The 25316-nt window shown below is 42.9% G+C and overlaps 1 protein-coding gene and 1 long non-coding RNA gene across 3 annotated transcripts in view; one reads left to right on the plus strand and one right to left on the minus strand.

Moving 5' to 3' along the window:
- LOC113163508 (NACHT, LRR and PYD domains-containing protein 12-like) overlaps nt 1–22856 on the minus strand; it is a 95266-nt gene extending 72410 nt beyond the window's left edge. The window contains exons 1-3 of one of the 2 annotated variants that reach the window (XM_026362231.2): nt 22586–22856; nt 22026–22175; nt 21289–21440 (exon numbers count right to left, since the gene is read on the minus strand). In XM_026362231.2, coding sequence (XP_026218016.1) covers nt 21289–21440; nt 22026–22175; nt 22586–22716 — 433 coding nt within the window. In that variant the 5' untranslated portion in view covers nt 22717–22856. The remainder of the gene's footprint in view (nt 1–21288; nt 21441–22025; nt 22176–22585) is intronic. The other variant, XM_026362235.2, reaches the window with a different exon arrangement.
- LOC113163607 lies at nt 5414–7428 on the plus strand. The gene is made up of 2 exons (XR_003298915.2): nt 5414–6582; nt 7042–7428. It is a non-coding gene; the product is annotated as an uncharacterized LOC113163607 (long non-coding RNA).
- Nucleotides 22857–25316: the final 2460 nt, after the last annotated feature.

A 25316-nucleotide genomic window follows, 5' to 3' on the forward strand; every position in this document is an offset into this window, starting at 1 on the left:
TCGTCATGAACAGTGCACAAAGGGTTAAATATAAATAAAAGTTCTGTTATATATTTGTAAATAATATCTGGATGAGGTCAGTGTGGTCAAGTCTCTCTGGGCTGTGGGTAGTAAGCAGGCTACAGTTTCTCTGGTAGTAATATAGCAGTAATTTTGATTTTCAACAGTTTATCCTCTAATAGATAATAACATGATCATCATTGATGTGATGTATGTAACCTTTGGTGGCTGACACGTCCCGTGTTGATTTGTTTGGCTGCCTCGCAGTGAGCAGTGACATGTCTTATTTCACAGTATTAGTAGCAACATTATGGATTTTGTTGTTATACTATTAACTATTATCCTGTGGAAATATTAATAATCTTTAATTCTTCATGTGTCTGTTAAGAGACGTCCAGTATATGTGTTAAATGTTACATTTAACTACTGAGATATTCTGTGAATATTATTATTATTATTATTATTATTCTTTGGTGTCTTATTATTTACATTATATCTCCATGTGCAATTTCTAGATACCAACAATATTCACTACTGGAATAAATAAATATAACTGAAAAAGCATTTATGGTTTCTCTTGTGTTTAATGGACACACCATTCTGGAAGAACCAAACACTAACCAGCCAAATACCTCCACATACTTTTACAGTACTATATTATGTGTGATTACGTGTTTAGTGTGTTTGTAATAGATAATAAAACACAGAAGTTTCCCTTTAGGATTAATGAAGTAAAGAACTTTTTATGTTTAGTAGTAGAAAATAGTAATATAATAATAGTAAAAGTAGTTGTAGCAGTATTACTTGTAATGAGAAAACACTTAACACAGACACATTTAGAGAGACATAAATTACATCATTAAATAATCTGTAAAACTTGTAAGTTGGAGGAGGTGGAGGAGTGTAGAGCAGAAGGAGTGGTGGACTTTCAGTGTGTCTGCAGAGACTGTGTAGAAGGACAGAGCAGTTTAGATCCACTGATGATCCTCTGTTGAATCCAGAGGAACACACCTGTCAGTCACTGCTGGATGACGCTGTCCTCTCCACTCTGACTCCCAGTAACATGGTCCAGTCAGAGATTCTCTACACACAAGCTGCTGCTGCTTCAACATCTGGATCTTCAGGACACAGATCGTCCTCCCTCAGTGTGGTTCTGTCACTCATATATAGAGAACTTCCATCTGTAGAGACAACAGAGGAGGTAAATGCTGTTTACAGAGACTCCATTCATCAGCTGTTGGTCAGTGATGCAGCACGTTCAGTAGAAAGAAACAACAACACTGAAACCTTATAATAATAAATGACTTCAACCATAGTTCTGTTAACAACCAATTTAATTTATTGTTGATGTGGACTCCAAGATATCCTCTCTCAGGATAGTGAGTGACACTGAGATCTTCATTATTACTCCTCATAAAGTCCACAACAAGTTTTTTGGTTTTATTGATGTCAACCAACTTCAAACAGTTTGTGCACTGTAACAGGAGAAAATAAGATTTCTGATTTGTTGTAAACCAACTTGAAGGGAGCATACAGCTCCTCAGACCTGCCTCTGCCTGTTGGATCAAACCACAAACTAATTCACCTGGTACCAGCAAACAGACCAATAGTAAGACAGCAGCCAGCTTTTTCCATGGAGGATCATGGTGAGGACACTGAAGCTCTGCTTTTAACATCATGCAGCCTCATCTACTTATTGAAAAGCTGCAGGAAATGCAGGTTGACACCGACACTGTGCAGTGGATTACAGACTGCCTCACTGGACGACAACAGCTTGTTCACTGTATCTGAGGTGGTGATGAGCAGTACTGGCGTGCCTCAAGGAACTGTTCGAGCATCATTCCTACTCTACACTCTACTACAACTCCAGAACCTGCTCCTCCAACAGTTCTCAAATGTTTTTTTCTTTATTAATTACAATAATGTGGAGAACAGACACCTGATAGAGAGCGTTGTTATGTGGTGCAGGAGCAATAGATTAAAGCTCCACATGGTCGTGGACTTCAAGAGGACTATGAAGATCCCAGATCTCAGATCTGATATTTGCAGTTGTGTGCTGAGGAGGTGGCATCAAGGTTGGTAGTAAACTGAATAAACTGGTCAAGAAGTCAAATCTGAAGTTGGACTGGAACTGGAAGTTTGGAGGCTTTGACAGAGGAGCATGGTGGACAAGATCAGTGCCACCATGGACAATGTGTCTCACTTGTTCTATGATGAACTGTGGCAGATGGGAAACTCATTCAGATACAAACTGATTCCACTGAAAGGTCGAAGTGGAGCTGATGTGTAGCGTAACCAGCGGACATATTAATCAACAACAGTGATGTTTCAAATAAAACACCAGAAAAGAATATGAAGTCATGAGTCCTTAAGTTAGTCTCAAATTATTTTACATAGAGCTCTTTAACAAATTAGTTTATTTGAAGTTTTACTGTTTAATGTTAAGTAACTCTCTAGCATGTACAATAATATGTATTTACTCACATTAAGGTTTTAATCCACAACTTTTAACACAAAGTTCAGTTTGATGGACTGAATGCAACTTTACTGCACGTCAGAGTAAATATTTCAGACGACATCTAATCTGGTTTCACTTGTTACTAAAGAAACATCAAACTTATTTATGTCTTTTCTAGATTATAGTGTTGTTCTCTGTTGTCCAGCTTCAGATGGAGATCTCTCTAAGATTAAACAAACAATGAATACACTAGGTTGACCAACCCCACCAACACTTTTACTGACCTCAGAGTCTCCAGTCTACAGTGTGAACTCTTCACAAGACCAGACAGGATGTTCACATCTGAATCCTTCAGGTTGTTTTCACTCAGGTCCAGTTCTGTCAGATGGGAGGGGTTGGACTTCAGAGCTGAGACCAGAGAATAACAGCTGATCTTGGACAAACTGCAGTTGTTCAATCTGAATAAAGAATAAACCATGTAGATCAAATCATTAATAATCAATCAGATATGTCCTAATCAATGATGTTTCCTCTAAAATGAGTAGAGTGACTTTGTCTCTCTGTTATTGTGGATCATCATAATGTCAGCCTTCTACAGACATCATCCAAATGTCACCACAACATTCACACAACTATTCATGTCAACACTGATTCATAACATGCTGCTGACCTCAGTCACATCTGGAATTAGAAGATAAATATCAAATCAGATATCACTATCAACTTTCGACAACACATAATTTTCCCAAACTCACGTTGGGAAAATTGAAATGCTGCAGACTCTGCTCTGTCCTCCTCGTCCTCCACACACACACTCATCTTCTGGACTTCAGTCAGTCTGAGAGATAAACCAGTAACACTGACTGTGAGCTCAGAACAACAACCAGGACAAACAGGGACATTTACATTTACATTTACATTTAGTCATTTAGCAGACGCTTTTATCCAAAGCGACTTACAAGTGAGGAACAAGGCAAGCAAACAAAATCTAAGTCAAGAAGAAACAACATCAAAGCAAAGTGCTATCAAAAAAGTGTTTCTGTTTCAAGAGATGTTAGAAAGAAAGGGTAGAATTTTTTTTTTTTTTTTTTTTTTTTTTTTTTTTTAAGTGCAAAGGAAGATGCGGAAGAGTTCTGTTTTCAGCAGTTTTTTAAAGATTGCAAGTGAGGTGGCTGAGCGTGCAGAGATAGGCAGCTCATTCCACCATCTTGGGATCACTGAGCTGAACAGTTTTCCTTGGTGTCGACTGTGTGGTGCTGGTACCACCAGACGACGTTCCCTGGTTGAGCGCAGTGGACGGGAGGGGATGTAGACCTGAACAATTGAATTGAGATAAGATGGAGCTGTGGAGTTCACCACTCTGTAGGCAAGAGACAGAGCTTTGAACCTGATCCTTGCAACCACAGGAAGCCAGTGCAAAGATCTGAAGAGCGGTGTGACATGAGACCTTCTAGGTTGATTGAAAATGAGGCGTGCTGCCGCATTTTGGATCATCTGGAGGGGTTTGGTCGTGGATGCCGGTAAACCCATCAGTAGTGCATTGCAGTAATCCAGGCGAGATAAGATCAACGCCTGTACAATGAGTTGGGTCGTGTATTCCGTCAGATAGGGTCTGATCTTTCTGATATTGTGGAGGGCATATCTACACGACCTAGCGACTGTGGCGATGTGATCTGTGAAGGTCAGCTGGTCATCAATGATGACCCCCAGGTTTCTGGCTGACTTAGTAGGGGATATCACCGCAGATCCAATGTTAATGCTGATGTTGTGCTGAGTTGAAGGTCTGGCAGGGAAGACTAGAAGTTCAGTTTTGGGTATGTTGAGTTGAAGGTGTCTTTTTCTCATCCAGGCAGAGATGTCAGAGAGACAGGCAGAGATGCGAGATGAGACAGTTGAGTCATCTGGCGGAAAAGACAGGAAGAGCTGTGTGTCATCTGCATAGCAGTGATAAGAAAAGCCATGAGAATGGATGATAGAGCCTAGAGAAGAAGTATAGATTGAAAAAAGAAGAGGACCAAGGACTGAGCCCTGCGGTACACCGGTGGAGAGGTTATGAGAGTCAGAGACACGCCCCTGCCAGGATACCTTAAAGGTTCGTTCGGACAAGTATGACCGAAGCCAGGCTAGAGCTGATCCAGAGATGCCCAGGTCTGAGAGGGCAGTCATGAGAATCTGATGGTTCACAGTGTCAAAGGCTGCAGATAGATCTAATAGAATAAGGACAGAAGATTTACCTGCAGCTTTTGCCACCCGTAGGGATTCCACAACAGTCAGAAGTGCCGTCTCTGTGGAGTGCCCACTCTTGAAGCCAGACTGATTGACATCAAGGAGGTTATTCTGGGAAAGAAAGTCAGAGAGTTGATTAAAGGCTGCACGTTCCAGAGTCTTGGCCAGGAATGAAAGAAGAGAGACCGGTCTGTAGTTCTCCACAAGGGAGGGATCCAGAGAAGGCTTCTTCAAAAGTGGAGTGATCTGGGCCTGCTTGAACGAGGTGGGAAAGGTGCCTGTTGTGAGAGAGGTGTTGATGATCTGTGTAATGGCTGGTATTAGTGTTGGTGCGATAGCTTGAAGAAGAGTAGAGGGGATCGGATCCAGAGAGCAGGTGGTCGGGCGATTGGAGAGGACGAGAGTGGATACATCGTCCTCTGACAGTGTTGAAAAAGTGAAGTGAGATGCATCGTCAGGTTTAGTAAGCAGAATGTCATTGTCAGGAGGAGTGAACTGGGAGCTGATGGCTACCACCTTGTTGGTAAAAAAGGAGGCAAAGTCATCAGCTGTGAGACAGGTGGGTGGTGGAGGTGGGGGTGGATAGAGTAGGGATTTGAAAGTTGAGAACAGCTTTCTGGTGTCTGTGGTGTTGCTGAGCTTGTCCTGGTAATAATCAGTCTTCGCCCTGGTGACACTGTAAGAGAAGGATTGAAGCAAATCCTGATACTCAGTTAGAGCAGGTTGAGACCTGGATTTGCGCCACTTCCTCTCAGCACTACTGAGCACCGTGTGTTGTTCACAGATCTGGTCAGTGAGCCACAAGTTGGAAGCTGAAGGACGAGCAGGTCTGGTAGATGTCGGGCAGAGACTATCCAGGCAGAACGAAAGAGTATCACAGAGCCTGTCCGTGGCTGCGTCGGTGTCGTAGGTGGATAAAACCTGCGATGAGGGCAGCGCTGCAGAAACCAGGGAAGAAAGCTGCTCCGGGTTGAGAGATCTGAGGTTGCGGCGGAATGTTTCCAATGCAGTGGAAGAATGAGAAGGTCTAGAGATGAAGACTGTGAGCTGAATGAAGAAGTGATCCGACAAATGCAGAGGAGTGACAGAGATGTCGTCCACAGTGGAATTTCGGATCAGAACAAGGTCCAGGTTGTTGCCAGCTTTGTGAGTTGGAGGAGTGGAGACTAGTCTCAGGTCAAACGTGTTCAGAAGAGCGAGCACGTCAGATGTCTGTGGTTTGTCCAGGTGGATGTTGAGATCACCTAAGACGATGAGAGGAGTGCCATCTTCAGGGAATTGAGACAATAGCATATCCAGCTCGTCACAAAAGTCCCCCAGCTGGCCCGGCGGTCGGTAGATCACAATGATGTGGGCTGTGATCGGTGCTGTAATCCTAACGGCATGATATTCTAAAGAAGACAGATTACTAAAGGGTGCCATGGTGAAGAACTTCCAGGTATCGGCTACTAGGAGACCAGTCCCGCCCCCCCGGCGTGATGGGCGAGGAGTGTGAGAAAAAGCAAAGCCGGTGGAGAGTGCCGCTGTGGTGGCTGTGTTTTGTGGAGTAATCCAGGTCGCCGTAAGTGCAAGCAGCTGAACAGCTGAGGTTGTAGCAAAAGCTGGAATGAAATCCGCCGCCTTGTTCACCGCCGACTGACAGTTCCACAGGCCAAGAGAAAAAGAGGCGAGGTGTTGTGGGTGAGGGGCCGCAGGTGGGAAATGCATCGTCCTCTCGGAGAACGCCATGTCCTGCGTCTGCCGAGGAGGACGGGAATTTGCTGAAAACACATTGAAAGAAAGGGGACAGAAAGGCTTTCCGAAGCGGAAAGGGTTAAAGTGAAGAGAAAGAGAAAGAAGTGCAAATAAAGTTGGTAACCTTGCGTCTTGCGGTGTCCTTGCTCGGTGGACTCGCACAGGTAGACTCGCAGGTCTTTACCCAAATCGGTCGACTCGCACAGGTAGACTCGCAGGTCTTTACCCAAATCGGTCGACTCGCACAGGTAGACTCGCAGGTCTTTACCCAAATCGGTCGACTCGCACAGGTAGACTCGCAGGTCTTTACCCAAATCGGTCGACTCGCACAGGTAGACTCGCAGGTCTTTACCCAAATCGGTCGACTCGCACAGGTAGACTCGCAGGTCTTTACCCAAATCGGTCGACTCGCACAGGTAGACTCGCAGGTCTTTACCCAAATCGGTCGACTCGCACAGGTAGACTCGCAGGTCTTTACCCAAATCGGTCGACTCGCACAGGTAGACTCGCAGGTCTTTACCCAAATCAGTCGACTCGCACAGGTAGACTCGCAGGTCTTTACCCAAATCAGTCGACTCGCACAGGTAGACTCGCAGGTCTTTACCCAAATCGGACTCGCACAGGTAGACTTGCAGGTCTTTACCCAAATCGGTCTTCACACAAAGAGGGCTGACGCTTCCGCTGACGCTCCAGCAAGACAGGTGCTTTAAATACGGTCGCAATGGGCTACGGCTGAAACCGCCCCCTGGTAGAAACCAATCTAATTTGTGTGCCTTTGTTAGGTCAAAGGTGTGAATGCTCGGTGATTACTAAGCTGAAACTACCACCAACAATAGACCAAAACTCTCTAACTACAGTTCTTAATACTTATTGAAACAGACTGACAAACAGGCTAAATCAGCAGACTAGAGAGAAATGACACAAGCTCTGCTACCTCTGAAACTAACAAACAAATTTCAAACAACCCTTACTTATTCAGTAGATCTCCTGTCCTAGTTTGGTGCTTGTCCTGGACGACAGAACAGGAGTTAAAACACACAGTATCAATTCCTCTTTTTCTTTCAGCGTCTGTGTAAGAACAGAAGTAGATTCAGTGTCTTCTTCCCTCAACTGGGAGACACTGACTCAGAGACAGTAACACCACCCTGCCTCAGCTTTAGTTTCCTTCCTTTTCTGACATTCACTCTGAACAAAGTCTAAACTAACTGGATGAAACTAGTTATGGGTCGACTCTGACAGTAACACCACCCTGCCTCAGCTTTAGATTCCTTCCTTTTCTGACATTCACTCTGAACAAAGCCTGAACTAACTGGATGAAACTAGTTATGGGTCGACTCTGTGTCAAAGTGGCCGAGTTACATGATTGTTTGAAGAAATGTTTCAGATCAGGACGATTTGCCACTAGATCAGGTGAATCCTGGACACACAGAGACTGACCTGTCTGAAAGTTCAATAAGTTTAAAAGGAGAAGGAGGGAATCTTTTCTACAGCTGAATCTTTAATTACATACATTATAGAGTTTGCACCTGAGCAGTTGGCAGCAAAGTCTTGTAGCTCCTGAAAATGTTCCCACTTTGTGACACATTCTTTTAATAACTGTGTAGTTTGATAAAACATTTGTAGCATCTTCCTGCAGATGTCTAATGACCTAAGTTGCCTTTAATTTTCTAATAAACTTATTGTTTTCTACTTCACATTGATGCCTGTTCCCTGTGAGCTGGAAATATAATCATAATAAAGGAGAATCCACCATGTCACACTTCTTTGAGCTTCAAGTTTTCAGTCTGACCACTAAACTTCACAACAATGAAACAGTTTGTTTTTCTCAATAGTTTCTCAGTCACACTCCCATTCACAGAAAAACAACAAGGACTATACAGTTTTTTCATTTGTATCTGTAGCAATGAATTCTCAGGCTGTAGTGTCATGATACCAGATGTAGTCATGTTTGTGTGTATGACCATCTGTACTTATCTTTGTCCTTTCTGCTGATGCAGTACATTTAGTACTGAGACAGGAGTATCCCACACTCTGTCCTTTCTGTCTCACTCATTAGTCTATGCTGTATGTACTGGTTCTCTCAACAGCATGATGAGGGCTGTGTAAACCAGTCTGAGCTGGTTTCATTTCTTTAGATGTTTCTTATCTAGGAAAGTCTGGTCCTATAAGTTTTCTTGAATCTGTGCAGTTCATCACGTCCTGGGTAGTGATGCAAGAGCTGCTTTGTAAGTGGGTGAAATATTATACCTTAGACCACCTCCTCTGTTTAACGAGGATTGTTGAACAACCCTTGAACCAAGTTAGAACCAAACTGAATGTTGTTTCTGCTTTTTTGGATCCAAACACTGCAAATGTGATTTGAGTATAAGGTGCTGTCTAAAGTGACTCAGTCTGCAGAGAACTGATGCTTAAATACTGGATTGTCCTAAAATGGACACATTACATTTATGGTTTTATACAACTCTCTCTGTTTCTGTTGTTCTGATGTTAAATGTCTGTCTCTCACTGTAGAAACACAAAAGACAGACAGTTTAACTGGACTGCAGCTGATCACAAAGATCCGAAGCCTCATCACAACACCAGCAAAGTCTTATACTGAAAATCCAGTTAGAAGAGTAGAACAATGTAAAACACTTTATTTGTTTTCATATCCATTATCTTGATCATAGATGAGTCACATGTGGAGAAATAGAAGTGTCTGAGTATTAAAGTCTAAACTAATGACACACTGAGGACAGTAGAAATACATAAGGTTTTTAATAAAGAGCAGATGTTTCTATTTAAAAGCTGCTGTGGAGACAAATATAATCTCCAATCCAATCCGTCACATAGTGTGTGTGAAGGAGCAGCTGGAAGTGTTCAATGAACCAGAGCCCTTGTTGGTTGTTCTCTGACACTTTTCACTGAGCAGATTGAAACTGAGAACAAAGAGGGAGATTCAGAGGGAGCACAAGCTGGTCTCCACAGACCAGTAGTGGAAGTAAATCAGTGACAGTAAACAGTCAAATGTTTGAGGAGCAGCTCTAACCCACGACCACAGACTGGAAATAATCACTGGATCTAAGAGTGAAACTAAAGATGGAGCCTCCTCACTTCAACACCTTATGTTATGAAGAGCCTGAAGCAGCTGGACACAGACAGAGAGCAGCTGTTGAACATAGTGGAGCATGAAGCAGCTAAAGATCAGATATTTGTAGAGAAATGTATGAACTAATTCACAGAGACACAGGAAAAGGAAACTTGTTTTACCACCTGTTGGTTTAATATTTATCAGACCTGTCTGGGTTCAACCAACCAAAAACTGGGAGCTCATTTTATAAAGTTATTTATGGACAAAACATGTTAACAACAGTATCTGAGTGGTTATAAAACTGTCAATGGAAACAAACAACAAACACCATTCACCATGTGATTAATTCTATAGAAATGAACACATGAAGCCTCATGGCTCAGACTGTAAAGTTGGAAAATGAGAATTGGTCTTAATCAACAGGACATGATGTGAAAATCAGCAGGAATTCTCTTGTCTGATAACAAGTTTTCTATTCGAGTTTCTATCACATAAACATTGTTCATATCAACCATTGTCTAAATATTTGTATCCTCTAAAGGGACAGTTCACCTAAAACTAAAAGAACAACTACTGTGAACAGGTCTTCAGAGTCATCTGGACTGGATCAGAAATATGAAACAACATCAGTGTTTTCATCAATGGTTTATTACAGAACAAAAGAAATTAAACCCATTCTTTGTGTCTCTCTCATACAATTACAGTCAGAGCATCTCTGCTGCTGCTGCTGCTGTTTCAACATCTGGATCATCATCAAGCATCATCATCTTCTTTTTACTGTGACCTTTACAAACATCATCACTTCCATCTGTTGATAGAAGACGAAACAACACAGATGGTAAATTAGTATTTAAAAACTCATTTCATCAAATAGTCAGAACATTTCTGATTATCTCATAACTCCAAACATACATGTCATATTTTCACATTCTTAACATAAGATATATGACACACCCATAACGTGGATCGAACCATTTCCACCACATAATATGGTTCATTATTTAATGGAAATAAAAAGCACCTCAACTTGTAGAGAGAGACTGTAGAAGTAGTTAGTGATCCAGAGAGCTACTTATTACTGCACCTCATTACTAAATGTCTTCACTTCATCCATCTTTATGATGCCAGTTTGTTTAGTTCAGAAGATCTTTAACACCTCACTGTAACTTAATGAACGAGCTTCCTTCTGTTTGTGATGTTTGAAGACTCATTTCTGCACATTTCCTTTCCAGTTCCTCAGTACTGGAGCTCCACAGGACTGTGTGCTGTCACCTATGATCTACATCATATTTCTATGATATATCTCTATGATTCTACTGAAATGAACAAATTGTTGATGCTATAAGAGAAAGAACGAGTCATCAGATCACCCACCCCCACCACCAATGCTGACCTCAGCAGCTGCTGGTTATTTGAAGCTTTACAGGAAATATTGGATCTTTGCATTGATACTAACTATATTTAGTCCAATACTGCTGAAAGCAGCATGGACTGACTCCAACCCTCTACTGACCTCAAGGTTTCCAGTCTACAATGGGGACTCTCCACAAGATCAGACAGCAGCTTAACATCTGAATCCTGCAGCTTGTTGTTCCTCAGGTCCAGTTCTGTCAGATGGGAGGGGTTGGACTTCAGAGCAGAGACTAGAGAATCACAGCTGATCTCTGACAAACTGCAGGAATCCAATCTGAATAAAGAATAAAACAAAGATAAAAGAATACAAAACATTTATTGATGTCATCTTCTAAATAAACTTGAGTTGAATTAAACTGATAAACTCAGATAGACTCAAACAGAACACAGACTAGATTTTGGCCACCATCACTTTCATTATAAAGGCTTTAGGAAAGAATCTATTCAGTATGAACAGAAAAGAATTAATATAGTATGAATTATTTACAATACAATTCTGTCTCTGTGTTTCCCTGGACCCTGATATGCAGTGAAATGGAGGCTAAGAGGCAAGAAGGCCTGAAAGAAGTCCTCCTAGTTCAGCAACCCAGATCAGGACCAGTCCTGAATGAAAAGCAGCTGAGAAGGAAGGAGGATCAGAACTTTCCACAGCAGAGGAAACAAGTTTAGTGACAGACTGATGTGGTTTGTAATTCTATGAAGAAGCTGTGCTAAAGGTAACTAGATATTAGAGCAGAGAATGTATCTGTTGGTAAAATCCAACTTCAGGAGGGTAGAAATCTGTAAAACAACGAGTCAACGCTGAGCAAAGGGTTGGTTTTATTTACAGTGGAGTGAGCCTGTGGTCTGTATGTGAATGGCTTCTAAACAAATGATCTAGTAACATATTGGTGATATGTGATTACATATTAATATAGGTACAGTAAGATTCTGTTAGTTAAATGCTCTCATCAATTGTCTGGGACAGTACAATGTAAAGAGAAAAGCCAAGAACCTTCAGAAGAATCGGACCCCAGTGGCTATCAGAGGAAGCTACAAGGGATGTAGACAGGACTGATGTCAGATGGGGGACGACTCAGTACCTGTGCCAGACTACTGGGACTGTACCTACTCCTACTCACACCAAATGTTATTTCCATAGAAGCTTTACAGTCTGTACAATAATTACATATTCTGTACTAGAGCCTTGACTCAGATAAGGAAACACAACAAAGGTCTGTTTATTCATTAATCTCAGTAAAGAACTAAAAATGGTGTCTGACCTCAGAGTCTCCAGTCTACATTGTGGACTCTCCAGAAAACCACACAGCAGCTTCACCCCTGAATCCTGCAGCTTGTTGTTCCTCAGGTCCAGTTCTGTCAGATGGGAGGGGTTGGACTTCAGAGTTGACAAAAGAGAATCACAGCTGATCTGAGACAAACTGCAGGAATCCAATCTGATTAAAGGATAAACAAAGATAAAAAAAAAATACATTACAACATTTATTGATTTCATCTCCTAAATGAATTGAATTAAACTGATAAACTGAGAAGTATAAGTATGAGGGTTAGAGAGAGGTAGAGCACAAGACATTTACATGATTGTGGTGTTTTCTCCATGCCGGCATGTACACATTAAACTGAGATGGTTCATCACACTGAGTCCTTCCTTGAAGTCAATATATAGAGGAAGAGGAAAATTTTCTACTACATTCTCCACAAGGGAGGGATCCAGAGAAGGCTTCTTCAACAGTGGAGTAATCTGGGCCTGCTTGAACGAGGTGGTAAAGGTGCCTGTTGTGAAAGAGGTGTTGATCATCTGTGTAATGGCTGGTATTAGTGTTGGTGCGATAGCTTGAAGAAGAGTAGAGGGGATCGGATCCAGAGAGCAGGTGGTCGGGCGATTCGAGAAGAGGAGGGTGGATACATCGTCCTCTGACAGTGTTGAAAATGTGAAGTGAGATGCATCGTCAGGTTTAGTAAGCAGAATGTCATTGTCAGCAGGAGTGAACTGGGAGCTGATGGCTGCCACCTTGTTGGTAAAAAAGGAGGCAAAGTCGTCACCTGTGAGACAGGTGGGTGGTGGGGGTGGATAGAGTAGAGACTTGAAAGTTGAGAACAGCTTTCTGGTGTCTGTGTTGTTGCTGAGCTTGTCCTGATAATATTCAGTCTTCGCCCTGGTGACACTGTGAGAGAAAGATTGAAGCAAATCCTGATAATCAGTTAGAGCAGGTTGAGACTTGGATTTGTGCCACTTCCTCTCAGCACTACTGAGCACCGTGCGTTGTTCACAGATCTGGTCAGTGAGCCACGAGTTGGAAGCTGAAGGACGAGCAGGTCTGGTAGATGTCGGGCAGAGACTATCCAGGCAGAATGAAAGAGTATCGCAGAGCCTGTCCGTGGCTGCGTCAATGTCATAGGTGGATAAAACCTGCGATGAGGGCAGCGCTGCAGAAACCAGGGAAGAAAGCTGCTCCGGGTTGAGAGATCTGAGGTTGCGGCGGAATGTTTCCAATGCAGTGTAAGAATGAGATGGTCTAGAGATGAAGACTGTGAGCTGAATGAAGAAGTGATCCGACAAATGCAGAGAAGTGACAGAGATGTCGTCCACAGTGCAGTTTCGGATCAGAACGAGGTCCAGGTTGTTGCCAGCTTTGTGAGTTGGAGGAGTGGAGACTAGTCTCAGGTCAAACACGTTCAGAAGAGCAAGCACGTCAGTTGCCTGTGGTTTGTTGAGGTGGATGTTGAGATCTCCTAAGACGATGAGAGGAGTGCCATCTTCAGGTAATTGAGACAATAGCATATCCAGCTCGTCACAAAAGTCCCCCAGCTGGCCCAGCGGTCGGTAGATCACAATGATGTGGGCTGTGATCGGTGCTGTAATCCTAACGGCATGATATTCTAATGAAGACAGATTACTAAAGGGTGCCATCGTAAAAAACTTCCAGGTTTGGGCTAAGAGGAGACCAGTCCCGCCCCCCAAACGTGAAGGACGAGGAGTGTGTGAAAAAGCAAAGCCGGTGGAGAGCGTGGCCGTGTTTTGTTGAGTAATCGAGGTCTCTGTAAGTGCAAGCAGCTGAACAGCTGAGGTTGTAGCAAAAGCTGGAATGAAGTCTGGAATGACATGTTGTTTTAAATGCTGTGACCAGTTGATAAACATTACTTGCATCACTACCAAACTAATTTTGTAGTGATCAAGTGATGTAGGAGCTGGAGCATGGAGGTGTTTCTATTATGAATTATTATCGTTGAAGCGTTGAAGGGTGTAATCTAGCCACAGGGGTTGCAAGCCAGTTACTTCTGTGCCGGTCCCAAGCCCGGATAAATAGAGAGGGTTGCGTTAGGTAGGGCATCCGGCGTAAAAATTGCCAAAATAACCATGCGAATCATCAATGACATTTTCATATCGGATCGGTCGAGGCCCGGGTTAACAACGACCGCCACTGATGCTGTTAACCTACAGGGTGCCGGTGGAAATTTGACTACTGTTGGTCGAAGAAAGAGGGGAGGCAGAAGAGTTTGTGGACAGAGAGAGAAGGGAAAAGGCAGGAGCATAGGTTTGAGAATAGGGACTCTTAACGTTGGCACAATGACAGGGAAAGGCAGAGAGCTGGCAGAGAGCTACCTTCCTTCTGGAGAGAAGGAAGGTAGATGTACTGTGTGTGCAGGAGACAAGGTGGAAGGGCAGCAAGGCACGTAGTATTGGAGGAGGATACAAACTGTTCTACCATGGTGTTGATAGGAAGAGAAACGGGGTAGGAGTGATCCTGAAGGGGGAGTTTGTGAACAATGTCCTAGAGGTGAAAAGAGGGTGATGAGCATAAAGCTAGAAATTGAAGGGGTGATGGTGAATGTAGTCAGTGGGTATGCGCCACAGGTTGGCTGTGAGTTAGAAGAGAAGGAGAGATTCTGGAGTGAGTTTGATGAGGTCATAGAGAGTATCCCCAGAGGAGAGAGAGTTGTTGTTGGAGCAGACTTCAATGGGCATGTTGGTGAGGGCAACAGAGGTGATGAGGAGGTGATGGGCAGGTTTGGTGTGAAAGAAAGGAATCTGGAAGGACAGATGGTGGTGGACTTTGCTAAGAGGATGGAAATGGCTGTAGTCAACACCTACTTCCAGAAGCGAGAGGAACATAGAGTGACATACAAGAGTGGAGGTAGGAGTACGCAGGTGGACTACATCCTATGTAGACGAGGTCATTTGAGAGAGGTTAGTGACTGCAAAGTGGTGGTAGGAGAGAGTGTAGCCAGACAGCACCGCATGGTGGTGTGTAAGATGACTCTGGAGGTCAGGAAGAAGAAGAGAGGGAAGACAGAAAAGAAGACCAAGTGGTGGAAGCTAAAGAATGAAGAAACTTGTGAGGAATTCAGGCAGAAGTTGAGACAGGTTCTGGGTGGTCAGGATGAGCTTCCAGATGACTGGGAAACTACAGCAGAGGTTATCAGGGAAACAGGTAGGAAGGTGCTAGGTGTGTCATCTGGAAAGAGGAAAGAAGGTAGAGACACTTGGTGGTGGAATGAGGAAGTACAGGACTGCGTCCAGAGGAAGAGGTTGGCTAGAAGGAAGTGGGATGTAGAAAGGACTGAGGAAAGTAGACAGGAGTACAAGGAAGCGCAGCGTAGAGTGAAGAGGGAGGTGGCAAAGGCCAAACAGAAAGCTTACGCTTTCTGTATGACAGGTTAGACACAAAGGAAGGAGAGAAGGACTTGTACAGGCTAGCCAGACAGAGAGATAGAGATGGGAAGGATATGCAACAGGTAAGGGTGATTAAGGACAGAGATGGAAAGGTGCTAACAACCCAGGAGTGTGTGCAGAAAAGATGGAAGGAGTATTTTGAGGAGCTGATGAACGAGGAAAATGACAGGGAAAGAAGGGAGGAAGATGTGGATGTTGTGGAGCAGGAAATAGCAGAGATTGGAAAGGATGAGGTTAGGAAGGCTTTGAAAAGGATGAAGAGTGGAAAGGCTGTTGGTCCTGATGACGTACCTGTGGAGGTGTGGAAGTGCTTAGGAGAGACAGCAGTGGAGTTTCTAACCAGTTTGTTCAATAGGATTCTAGAGAGTGAGAAGATGCCTGAGGAATGGAGGAGAAGTGTTCTGGTTCCGATCTTTAAGAACAAGGGTGACACGCAGAACTGCAGCATCTACAGAGGAATAAAGTTGATGAGCCACACAATGAAGCTGTGGGAAAGAGTAGTGGAAGCCAGGCTTAGGAAGAAGGTGGAGATTTGTGAGCAGCAGTATGGTTTCATGCCCCGTAAGAGCACCACTGATGCCATTTTTGCTTTGAGAATGTTGATGGAAAAGTACAGAGATGGTCAGAAGGAGCTGCATTGTGTCTTTGTAGATTTAGAGAAGGCGTATGACAGGGTGCTGAGGGAGGAGCTGTGGTACTGTATGAGGTTGTCGGGAGTGGCAGAGAAGTACGTCAGACTAGTTCAGGACATGTATGAGAGAAATATGACGGTGGTGAGATGTGCTGTAGGTCAGACAGAGGAGTTCAAGGTGGAGGTGGGACTACACCAAGGATCAGCTTTGAGTCCCTTCTTGTCTGCTATGTTGATGGACAGGCTGACAGATGAGGTCAGACAGGAATCTCCCTGGACAATGATGTTTGCGGATGACATTGTGATTTGCAGTGAGAGTAGAGAGCAGGTAGAGGAACAGCTGGAGAGATGGAGGTTTGCTCTGGAAAGAAGAGGCATGAAGGTCAGTCGTAGTAAGACAGAATACATGTGTCTGAACGAGAGGGATCAAGGTAGAAACGTTAGGTTACAGGGGGCTGAGGTGAAGAAGGTGCAGGAGTTTAAGTACTTGGTGTCAACAGTTCAGTGTGATGGGGAGTGTGGAAAAGAGGTGAAGAGGCGAGTGCAGGCAGGTTGGAGCGGGTGGAGGAAAGTATCAGGAGTGTTGTGTGACAGAAGAGTGTCAGCAAGACTCAAAGGAAAGGTGTACAAGACAGTGGTGAGACCAGCTCTGCTCTATGGGTTAGAGACGGTAGCAGTGAGAAAGAGACAAGAGGCTGAGATGGAGGTAGCAGAGATGAAGATGTTGAGGTTCTCCTTAGGAGTGACCAGGTTAGACAGAATAAGGAACGAGTACATCAGAGGGACGGCTCACGTTGCCTGTGTTAGCAACAAAGTCAGAGAGGCCAGACTGAGATGGTTCGGACATGTTCAGAGGAGGGATAGTGAGTATATTGGTAGAAGGATGTTGGAGATGGAGCTGCCAGGCAGGAGGGCAAGAGGACGACCAAAGAGGAGATATATGGATGTCTTAACAGAGGACATGAGGTTGGCTAGTGTTAGGGTAGAAGATGTTCATGATAGATTTAGGTGGAGAAGGATGATTCGCTGTGGCGACCCCTGATGGGAAAAGCCGAAAGAGAAGAAGAAGAAGAAGCGTTGAAGGGTGTGCTCTAATTCACATGAATATGTTCTCTAGATCCTATTACGTAGTGTACAGAGAGAGCGTTGAAGGAGAGGTCGGAAGAGTGTCTATTCTGCAACTAAATCAGATAGAAACTCTGAGAATTCAGTTAAAAACTCAGAGTAAGGGACAGGAGGATGGTACACAATAACAAACAGGACTGGTTTTTGATTTTTCCAGTTAGGATCAGAGAGGCTAAGAGTGAGGCTCTCAAATGAATTAAAACTATGTTTAGGTCTGGGGTTGATAACAAACTTGAGTGGAAGATTGCTGCTACTCCTCCACCCGACCTGTGTTTCTAGGAACATGATAATTAATATGACTTTAGGGGGTCGACTCATTGAGACGAACATATTCATCCTGCTGCAGCCAGGTTTCAGTAAGACAGAATAAGTCTATTTGATGGTCAATTATCAAATCATTCACTACATCAAGCAAGCAGCTGTAGGATAGATAAGAGGAGGCAGTGGTGTCAGCATAGTGACATGCAGCTGAATGTCATTATATAGCAGAAAATACAGCAGGTAGCAGATTAGACAACGTGAAGCAAAAAAGACAAGTTGAACTATGCCACGGGAGAAGCACAGAGCAGCCCAAGAGTGTATTTAAACAGTGCCCAGAGGAAACGTGTTTGATTTTAAATGAATTGGCCGAAGAGACTAAAACTAAGACACCACAGAAGTAAGTAGACAGAAGGCCATTCAGCAGTCTGTGAGGGGGGAAGAGCTGGAGTGCTGCAGGTGAGTTCAGGTGACTGGATGGATCTAACCATCTAACCTAAAGGATTCAGACACGCAGACTGGTGAATAGAGCAGGTGAATAAAGACAGGGACAGAGACAAAGAGTGTGAACACAAAGACTGGTTCAGGCAGGACGACGACTGGAAGAGGGAGAGTAAAGTTCCAGGACACAGGTGAACAGGGTGCAGCAGAAAAACAGCAACTGTCAGAAAAACTGGTAAAAACTCAAGAGGGAAACAGTCGCTCACGCAGACGTAACCACTTAGTAGCAAAGATTAGCAAGAGTGAAGTGAGGGCATTGAAGATGATGAAAAGAGGAGGTGCCCTGGAAAGCAGAGGAATGAAGGTTAGTTACAGCAAGACAGAAAACGTGTGTGAATCAGAGGGAACCAAGTGGAACAGTGAGGTTACAGGAAGCAGAGGTAAAGAAGGTGAAGGACTTTAAATATTTAGGATCAACGGTTCAGGGCAACAGAGAGTGTGGAAAAGAGCTGAAGAGGTGTGTGGAAGCAGAATGGAACAGGTGGAGGAAAGTGTCAGGTGTGTTGAGTGATAAACGAGTATCAACGAGAATGAAAGGAAAAGTGTTCAAAACGGTGGTGAAACCAGAGATGCTGTAAACTGATGAGAAAAAAATATGATAAAAGCAATAAATGTATAAAAACAATTTTCAGTTTTGAGTTAGTTCTACCAGATGACAGATATTAGATTAAAGTCAGTCTGAATATAAAAAAATTAAGAACATATATAGAAACATGTTGCAGTTGTTTCCAAAGCAACTGTTGTCAGTTGTGATCACATGTTGACTGTTTCAACAGAAACTTAAGACCAGAAGTTGTTTCTGATGAATTTGTTGTTAAACCTCCATCAACCAAAGACAGAATTTAATGATTTAATCTAAAGGACACAGACTGAACTCTCTTTAATGTTGCATGTAGTGGTCATGAAACAAGTGATATCTAGAAACTACACTGTTAAATTCCTGGTTAACAGTAGAAGAAATAATGATCACATCTGGACTCACCGAGCCTTTCTGCAGTTCCTCACAGCTGGAATCAGTCTCAGTCGTCCTTCTGTTGATGTGTTGAACTTCTTCAGGTCCAACTCATCTAGAACCTCCTCTGACATCTGCAGCATGTAGGCCAGAGCTGAGCAGTGGATCTCAGAGAGTTCCTCCTCTGATCTGTTCTCTGACTTCAGGAACTCTTGGATCTCCTGATGAACTGAGTGGTCGTTCATCTCCATCAGACAGTGGAAGATGTTGATGCTTCTGTCAGGAGAGATGTTATAACTGTTTATCTCCTTTAGGTTGTTGATGACTCTCTGGATGACTTCTGGACCGTTCTCTGTCTGACCCAGCAGACCTCCTAAGAGTCTCTGGTTGGACTCCAGAGAGAGGCCATGAAGGAAACGAACAAACAGGTCCAGGTGACCAGTTTTACTTTTAAAAGACTTCTCAATGACTGCCCTCAGGAGGTCATCCAAGTTGGAATCAATATGGTCTTTTCCCAAGAACTCCTCCAGTACCTCTGTCTTCCTGTTGGTGTAACAGTGGAACATGTAGACTGCAGCCAGAAACTCCTGAATGCTCAGATGAACAAAGCAGTAGACTGTTTTCTGGAAGATCACACTCTCTCTCTTTTGAAGATCTCTGTACAAACTCCTGAGTACACCAAGGCCTCTGTGACATCAAGACCACACTGCTCCAGGTCTTCTTGGTAGAACATGATGTTTCCTTTCTCCAGATGTTCAAACGCCAGCCTCCCCAGCTTCACAAGAACTTCTCTGTCAGTCTCTGTCAGCTCCTGTGGACTCGTCTCATGTCCCTCATCGTACTTCTTCTTCCTCCTTGTCTGAACCAGCAGGAAGTGTGAGTACAGGTCAGTCAGGGTCTTGGGCAGCTCTCCTCTCTGCTCTGTAGTCAACATGTGCTCCAGAACTGTAGCAGTGATCCAGCAGAAGACTGGGATGTGACACATGATGTGGAGGCTCCTGGATGTCTTGATGTGTGAGATGATTCTGCTGGACAGCTCTTCATCACTGAATCTCCTCCTGAAGTACTCCTCCTTCTGGACGTCAGTGACGCCTCGTACTTCTGTTACCCTGTCAACACATGTAGGAGGGATCTGATTGGCTGCTGCAGGTCGGGAAGTTATCCAGACCAGAGCTGAGGGAAGCAGATTCCCCTTGATGAGGTTTGTCAGCAGCACGTTGACTGATGACTCCTGTGTGACATCAGACACAACCTCCCTGTTGTTGAAATCCAGTGAAAGTCTGCTTTCATCCAGGCCGTCAAAGATGAACAAAGGTTTACAGACAGCCAGCTCCTCTGCTGTGACCTTCTGTAATGTTGGATGAAAAACATGGAGCAGGGTGAGAAGACTGTACTGCTCATCTTTGATCAGGTTCAGCTCCCTGAATGAAAGCAGAACCAGCAGACTGACATCTTGGTTTTCCAAGTCCTCTGCCCAGTCCAGAGTGAACTTCTGCACTGAGAAGGTTTTTCCAACACCAGCGACACCGTTCGTCAGAACAACTCTGATGTTTGTCTGTTGGTCAGGTAAGGTTTTAAAGATGTCGTGGACCTTGATTGCAGTGTCATGGAGGGTTTTCATCTTGGAAACTGTCTCCAGCTGTCTCACCTCATGTTGGGTATTAACCTCTTCACTCTGTCCCTCTGTGATGTAGAGCTCAGTGTAGATCCTGTTGAGGAGGGTTCCACTTCCTGTTTCTTCACTTTCTTCAGTCACACATTCACATCTCCTCCTCAGACTGATCTTATGTTCATCTAAAACCTCCTGTAGACCAACATCGGCTGAAAGAAGAGGAAACAATGAGAGACTAAATATTCAGTGAGAATGAGGTGAATATTTTAATTAGCGACATTAAAACAACATTTTTTGATACTTTTTGATTCAATGAACACTAAATATAACAAAACATTCATTCAGTGTTATTTATATTTAATCGACAGATATTTAACAGACGCTTTTATCCAAAGCGACTTACAAGTGAGGTATAAGGCAAAGACAGGGTAAGCATAAGGAGCCTAAGGACCCCTGCTGCAGGTAGACCACAGCAGAGACCCCAGTCTTGCGCATGGAGGGCGGCGATATTACCTCTATACTATCCAGCCATTGTCATTATTTGTAATCATTTTATATGTCAGTGCTTAGTAACTTAACAAATCTCTGTCATGTCAGAAATGTTGACATCAGCAGACAGATGTTCAGTCTTACTTTGTTCAGTGTTGGTCTGACTGACTCTCTGCAGTCCAGGTCTGGTTCTGGATCTTTTTCCACACTGGGGACAGGAGGAGTCTCCTGATGAACCAGACTGGTCCCAGTATGAGGTGATGCACTGTCTGCAGAACCAGTGTCCACAAGTGTCTCTGTGAAAAAGATTTAGTTTAGAAATAAAAATATATTTTGTTGAGAAATCTCCAGATGAGTCCAACTGAGTGAAGAAGATTAAAAAGTCACAGAGAACAGTAAAAGTTCAGCTACTGCAGAGGTAGGAGTCATCCACCAATCATTAGATCAGGGGTTTGATTCCTGGCTCCTCCTGTCATATGGTGACGTGTCCTTGAGCAAGATACTAAACCTCAAGTTGGCCCCAGTGAGTCAGGTGAGCTGTGTGGCAGCTTCGTCATCGGTGTGAGTTTGTGTGAGCGAATGAGAAGCAAAAATCCTTTGACATGGTGGATAAGAAATATATAAATACAGACTATTCATCATTTATAATTGGAAATACAAATGTCTTTGTTTAGTTTGTTTTAGTCAATATGATGTATTTAAGGTCATGAGTAAAAATAAGTGGAAATACAGTAATAATGGAAAACATTTTAAATCAGAGAACGTTTCCATGACACAAGTTTGTTTTTGACCTTTAAAAACTAAACATGGTGGAGAAAATCTAAAGTCAAGACACCACCATCAGCTGCCATCAGGTTAGTTTACAATAGAAACTCTCTTACTTTGTGTTCAATGGTCCAGGTTCATTACTGAAGTATGGATTACTATCTTTGGAGTGGTCACTCTTCATAGACACACAGCTGGATACTGCAGACTCTGCTGTTTCCTCCTCTGTCTCCACACAAACACTGATCTTCTGGACTTCAGTCTGTCTGAGGGTTAAACCAGTAACACCGACTGTGAGCTCAGAACATTAGACGTACCTCCTTTGACCAACTGGTGTTGAATTAATCAGTCTGTAGTGAAGTTTATGCAGCGAGTGAAGACAACAAGCTGGATTTTTACCTGTTGCTGCATCAGGAGGTTTCGTGTTTTCCTCATAAGTGAAGTGATTATTGTTTGTTTGTCTGTTTTTCTTTATTCACTTGTATTTATTTAGCTGTAAATACAAAAACTGCTGCTGCTGCATATAATTTTTAAAAGTTATAATTTATCTTTCTGTTAGTTTTTAGATTTTTGTTAGCAAACACATTTTAGTAGCAATTTTAATAAACAACAACACATAGTGTTGACAAAGAAATGTGGAAATGAGCGGTGAACACGTTAGTAGCAGTTCTCTCACTTTGTGTCCGAGGGTCCAGGTGCGTTATTGAAGGTCAGAGGTTCTTCTTTAGACCAGTCGCTCTTTACAGACACACAGCTGGATGCTGCAGACTCTGCTCTGTCCTCCTCTGTCTCCACACACACACTCATCTTCTGGACTTCAGTCAGTCTGAGAGATAAACCAGTAACACTGACTGTGAGCTCAGAACAAGAACCAGGACAAACAGGGACGACAGAACAGGAGTTAAAACACACAGTATCATTTCCTCTTTTTCTTTCAGCGTCTGTGTGAGAACAGAAGTAGATTCAGTGTCTTCTTCCCTCAACTGGGAGACACTGACTCAGAGACTCTGACAGTAACACCACCCTGCCTCAGCTTTAGTTTCCTTCCTTTTCTGACATTCACTCTGAACAAAGTCTGAACTAACTGGATGAAACTAGTTATGGGTCGACTCTGTGTCAAAGTGGCCGAGTCACATGATTGTTTGAAGAAATGTTTCAGATCAGGATGATTTGTCACTAGAGCAGGTGAATCCTGGACAACACAGAGACTGACCTGTCTGAAAGTTCAATAAGTTTAAAGGAGAAGGAGGAAATCTTTTCTACAGCTGAATTTTGAATTACATACATTAAAGAGTTTGCACCTGAGCAGTTGGCAGCAAAGTCTTGTAGCTCCTGAAAATGTTCCCACTTTGTGACAAATTCTTTTAATAACTACTGTTGTCTTTAGGATATTGCTGTGAGAAGAATCCACACAGGAGATGACCTCCTTTTATTAAAACGAAGTAAACCTGGAGTATATCACCACATCCCAGCTGAGCTGAGATGGTCGGTGTATTGTAGATTGGTCTCTATCTTTTTCTGAGTCCAACCTCATTTCAGTCACTGAAGTTTTTAGCATCAGTTTATCCTTCTGTTTAAAGCTGCCTCCCAACAGACTGCAGCATTAAACAGCACACTGCTACTGTAGTTTGATAAAACATTTGTAGCATCTTCCTGCAGATGTCTAATGACCTAAGTCGCCTTAGGAGGAAAAGACGTCTCTGTAAATCCCTCACCATCTCTTTGGTTTTAGAGGTGTTCAGTAGGAGGTGGTTTTTGTGACTCCAGTCTCTGAAGGATTTTATCAGTCCTCTGTACTCCTCATTCTTTCCATTCCTGATACAACAACTGCAGTATGATCAGAGTACTTCTGAATATGGCAACACTCAGAATTGTACTTGAAGTCTTCTGTGTACAGTTTGTACAAGAATGGAGCCAAAACAGTTCCCTGTGGAGCCAAACACTGTGGATGTTACGAACAGACTGGGGACGAATGAGTAAGAACAAAATTATATATTTATTAACAAAAAGGGCAGGGGACACAAGGAGCTAACAAACACCAACAAAGTATCAACTAAAAGAGACCCGAACACACGGTGGACAAATACCAACAAAGCATAATCGGACATAAAGTAGCAACTAAAAACCTACGCAGACAAGAACGCGGACAAGAACCAACTGATAAACTAAACGTACAAAGTAACAAACAAAAATCACTGCACAAGGCAGGAGAACATTAACAGACGGACAAACCAACAGTACAAAGTATCAACTCAAAAAACACTGCGTGAACACAGACCAATCAATTCAAACTGACTAACAAAAACAGACTGGTGCCTCACGGACAAACCAACAAACAAACTGACCAGATTTACCAGAGGGAGGAACTGTAACAGTGGAGGGAACAAATGGAGCATCAACCCCCATCCCTTTTCAGTTCTTCTCTAAGGATGATTGGTTGGATGGTGTTGAATGTATTTAAAACATCCAAGAACCTCATCCTCACATAACTTTTTATTTTTTCCAGTTGAGACAAAACAATGTTATGGTTTAAAATAAGACATTTAAAATGACTAGACTTAGGATTTTAATATAACAAAATCAGTTTAACTCTCACAAGCATAAAAACATTTTCTCTTATAAAAATTTAAACGTGGATTGTTGAACGTGTGAGTAACCGAATTGAACAATGATGCTTGTGAGCTGGAAATATAATCATAATAATATAATCATAATCCACCATGTCACACTTCTTTGACTTTCAAGTTTTTAGATGAACTAGCAAAATATTCTTCTGTACAAACAGTCTGACCACTAAACATCACAACAATGTCACAGTTTCAGCTGGTTTCATTTCTTTAGATGTTTCTTATCTAGGAAAGTCTGGTCCTATAAGTTTTCTTGAATCTGTGCAGTTCATCACGTCCTGGGTAGTGATGCAAGAGCTGCATTGTAAGTGGGTGATAGATTATACCTTATACCACCTCCTCTGTTTAACAAGGATTGTTGAACAACCCTTGAACCAAGTTAGAACCAAACTGAATGTTGTTTCTGCTTTTTTGGATCCAAACACTGCAAATGTGATTTGAGTATGAGGTGCTGTCTAAAGTGACTCAGTCTGCAGAGAACTGATGCTTAAATCCTGGATTATACTTAAATGGACACATTACATTTATGGTTTTATACAACTCTCTCTGTTTCTGTTGTTCTGATGTTAGATGTCTGTCTTTCACTGTAGAAACACAAAAGACAGACAGCTTAACTGGACCATCAGCCCTTTATCGGACAGCTGGTGGTGATTGACTGCAGCTGATCACAAAGATCTGAAGCCGCATCACAACACCAGCAAAGTCTTATACTGAAAATCCAGTTAGAAGAGTAGAACAATGTAATGACACACTGAGGACAGTAGAAATACATAAGGTTTT

Source organism: Anabas testudineus, chromosome 2 (assembly GCF_900324465.2).
Source record: "Anabas testudineus chromosome 2, fAnaTes1.2, whole genome shotgun sequence".
In the NCBI taxonomy this organism is placed as follows: Eukaryota; Metazoa; Chordata; class Actinopteri; order Anabantiformes; family Anabantidae; genus Anabas; species Anabas testudineus.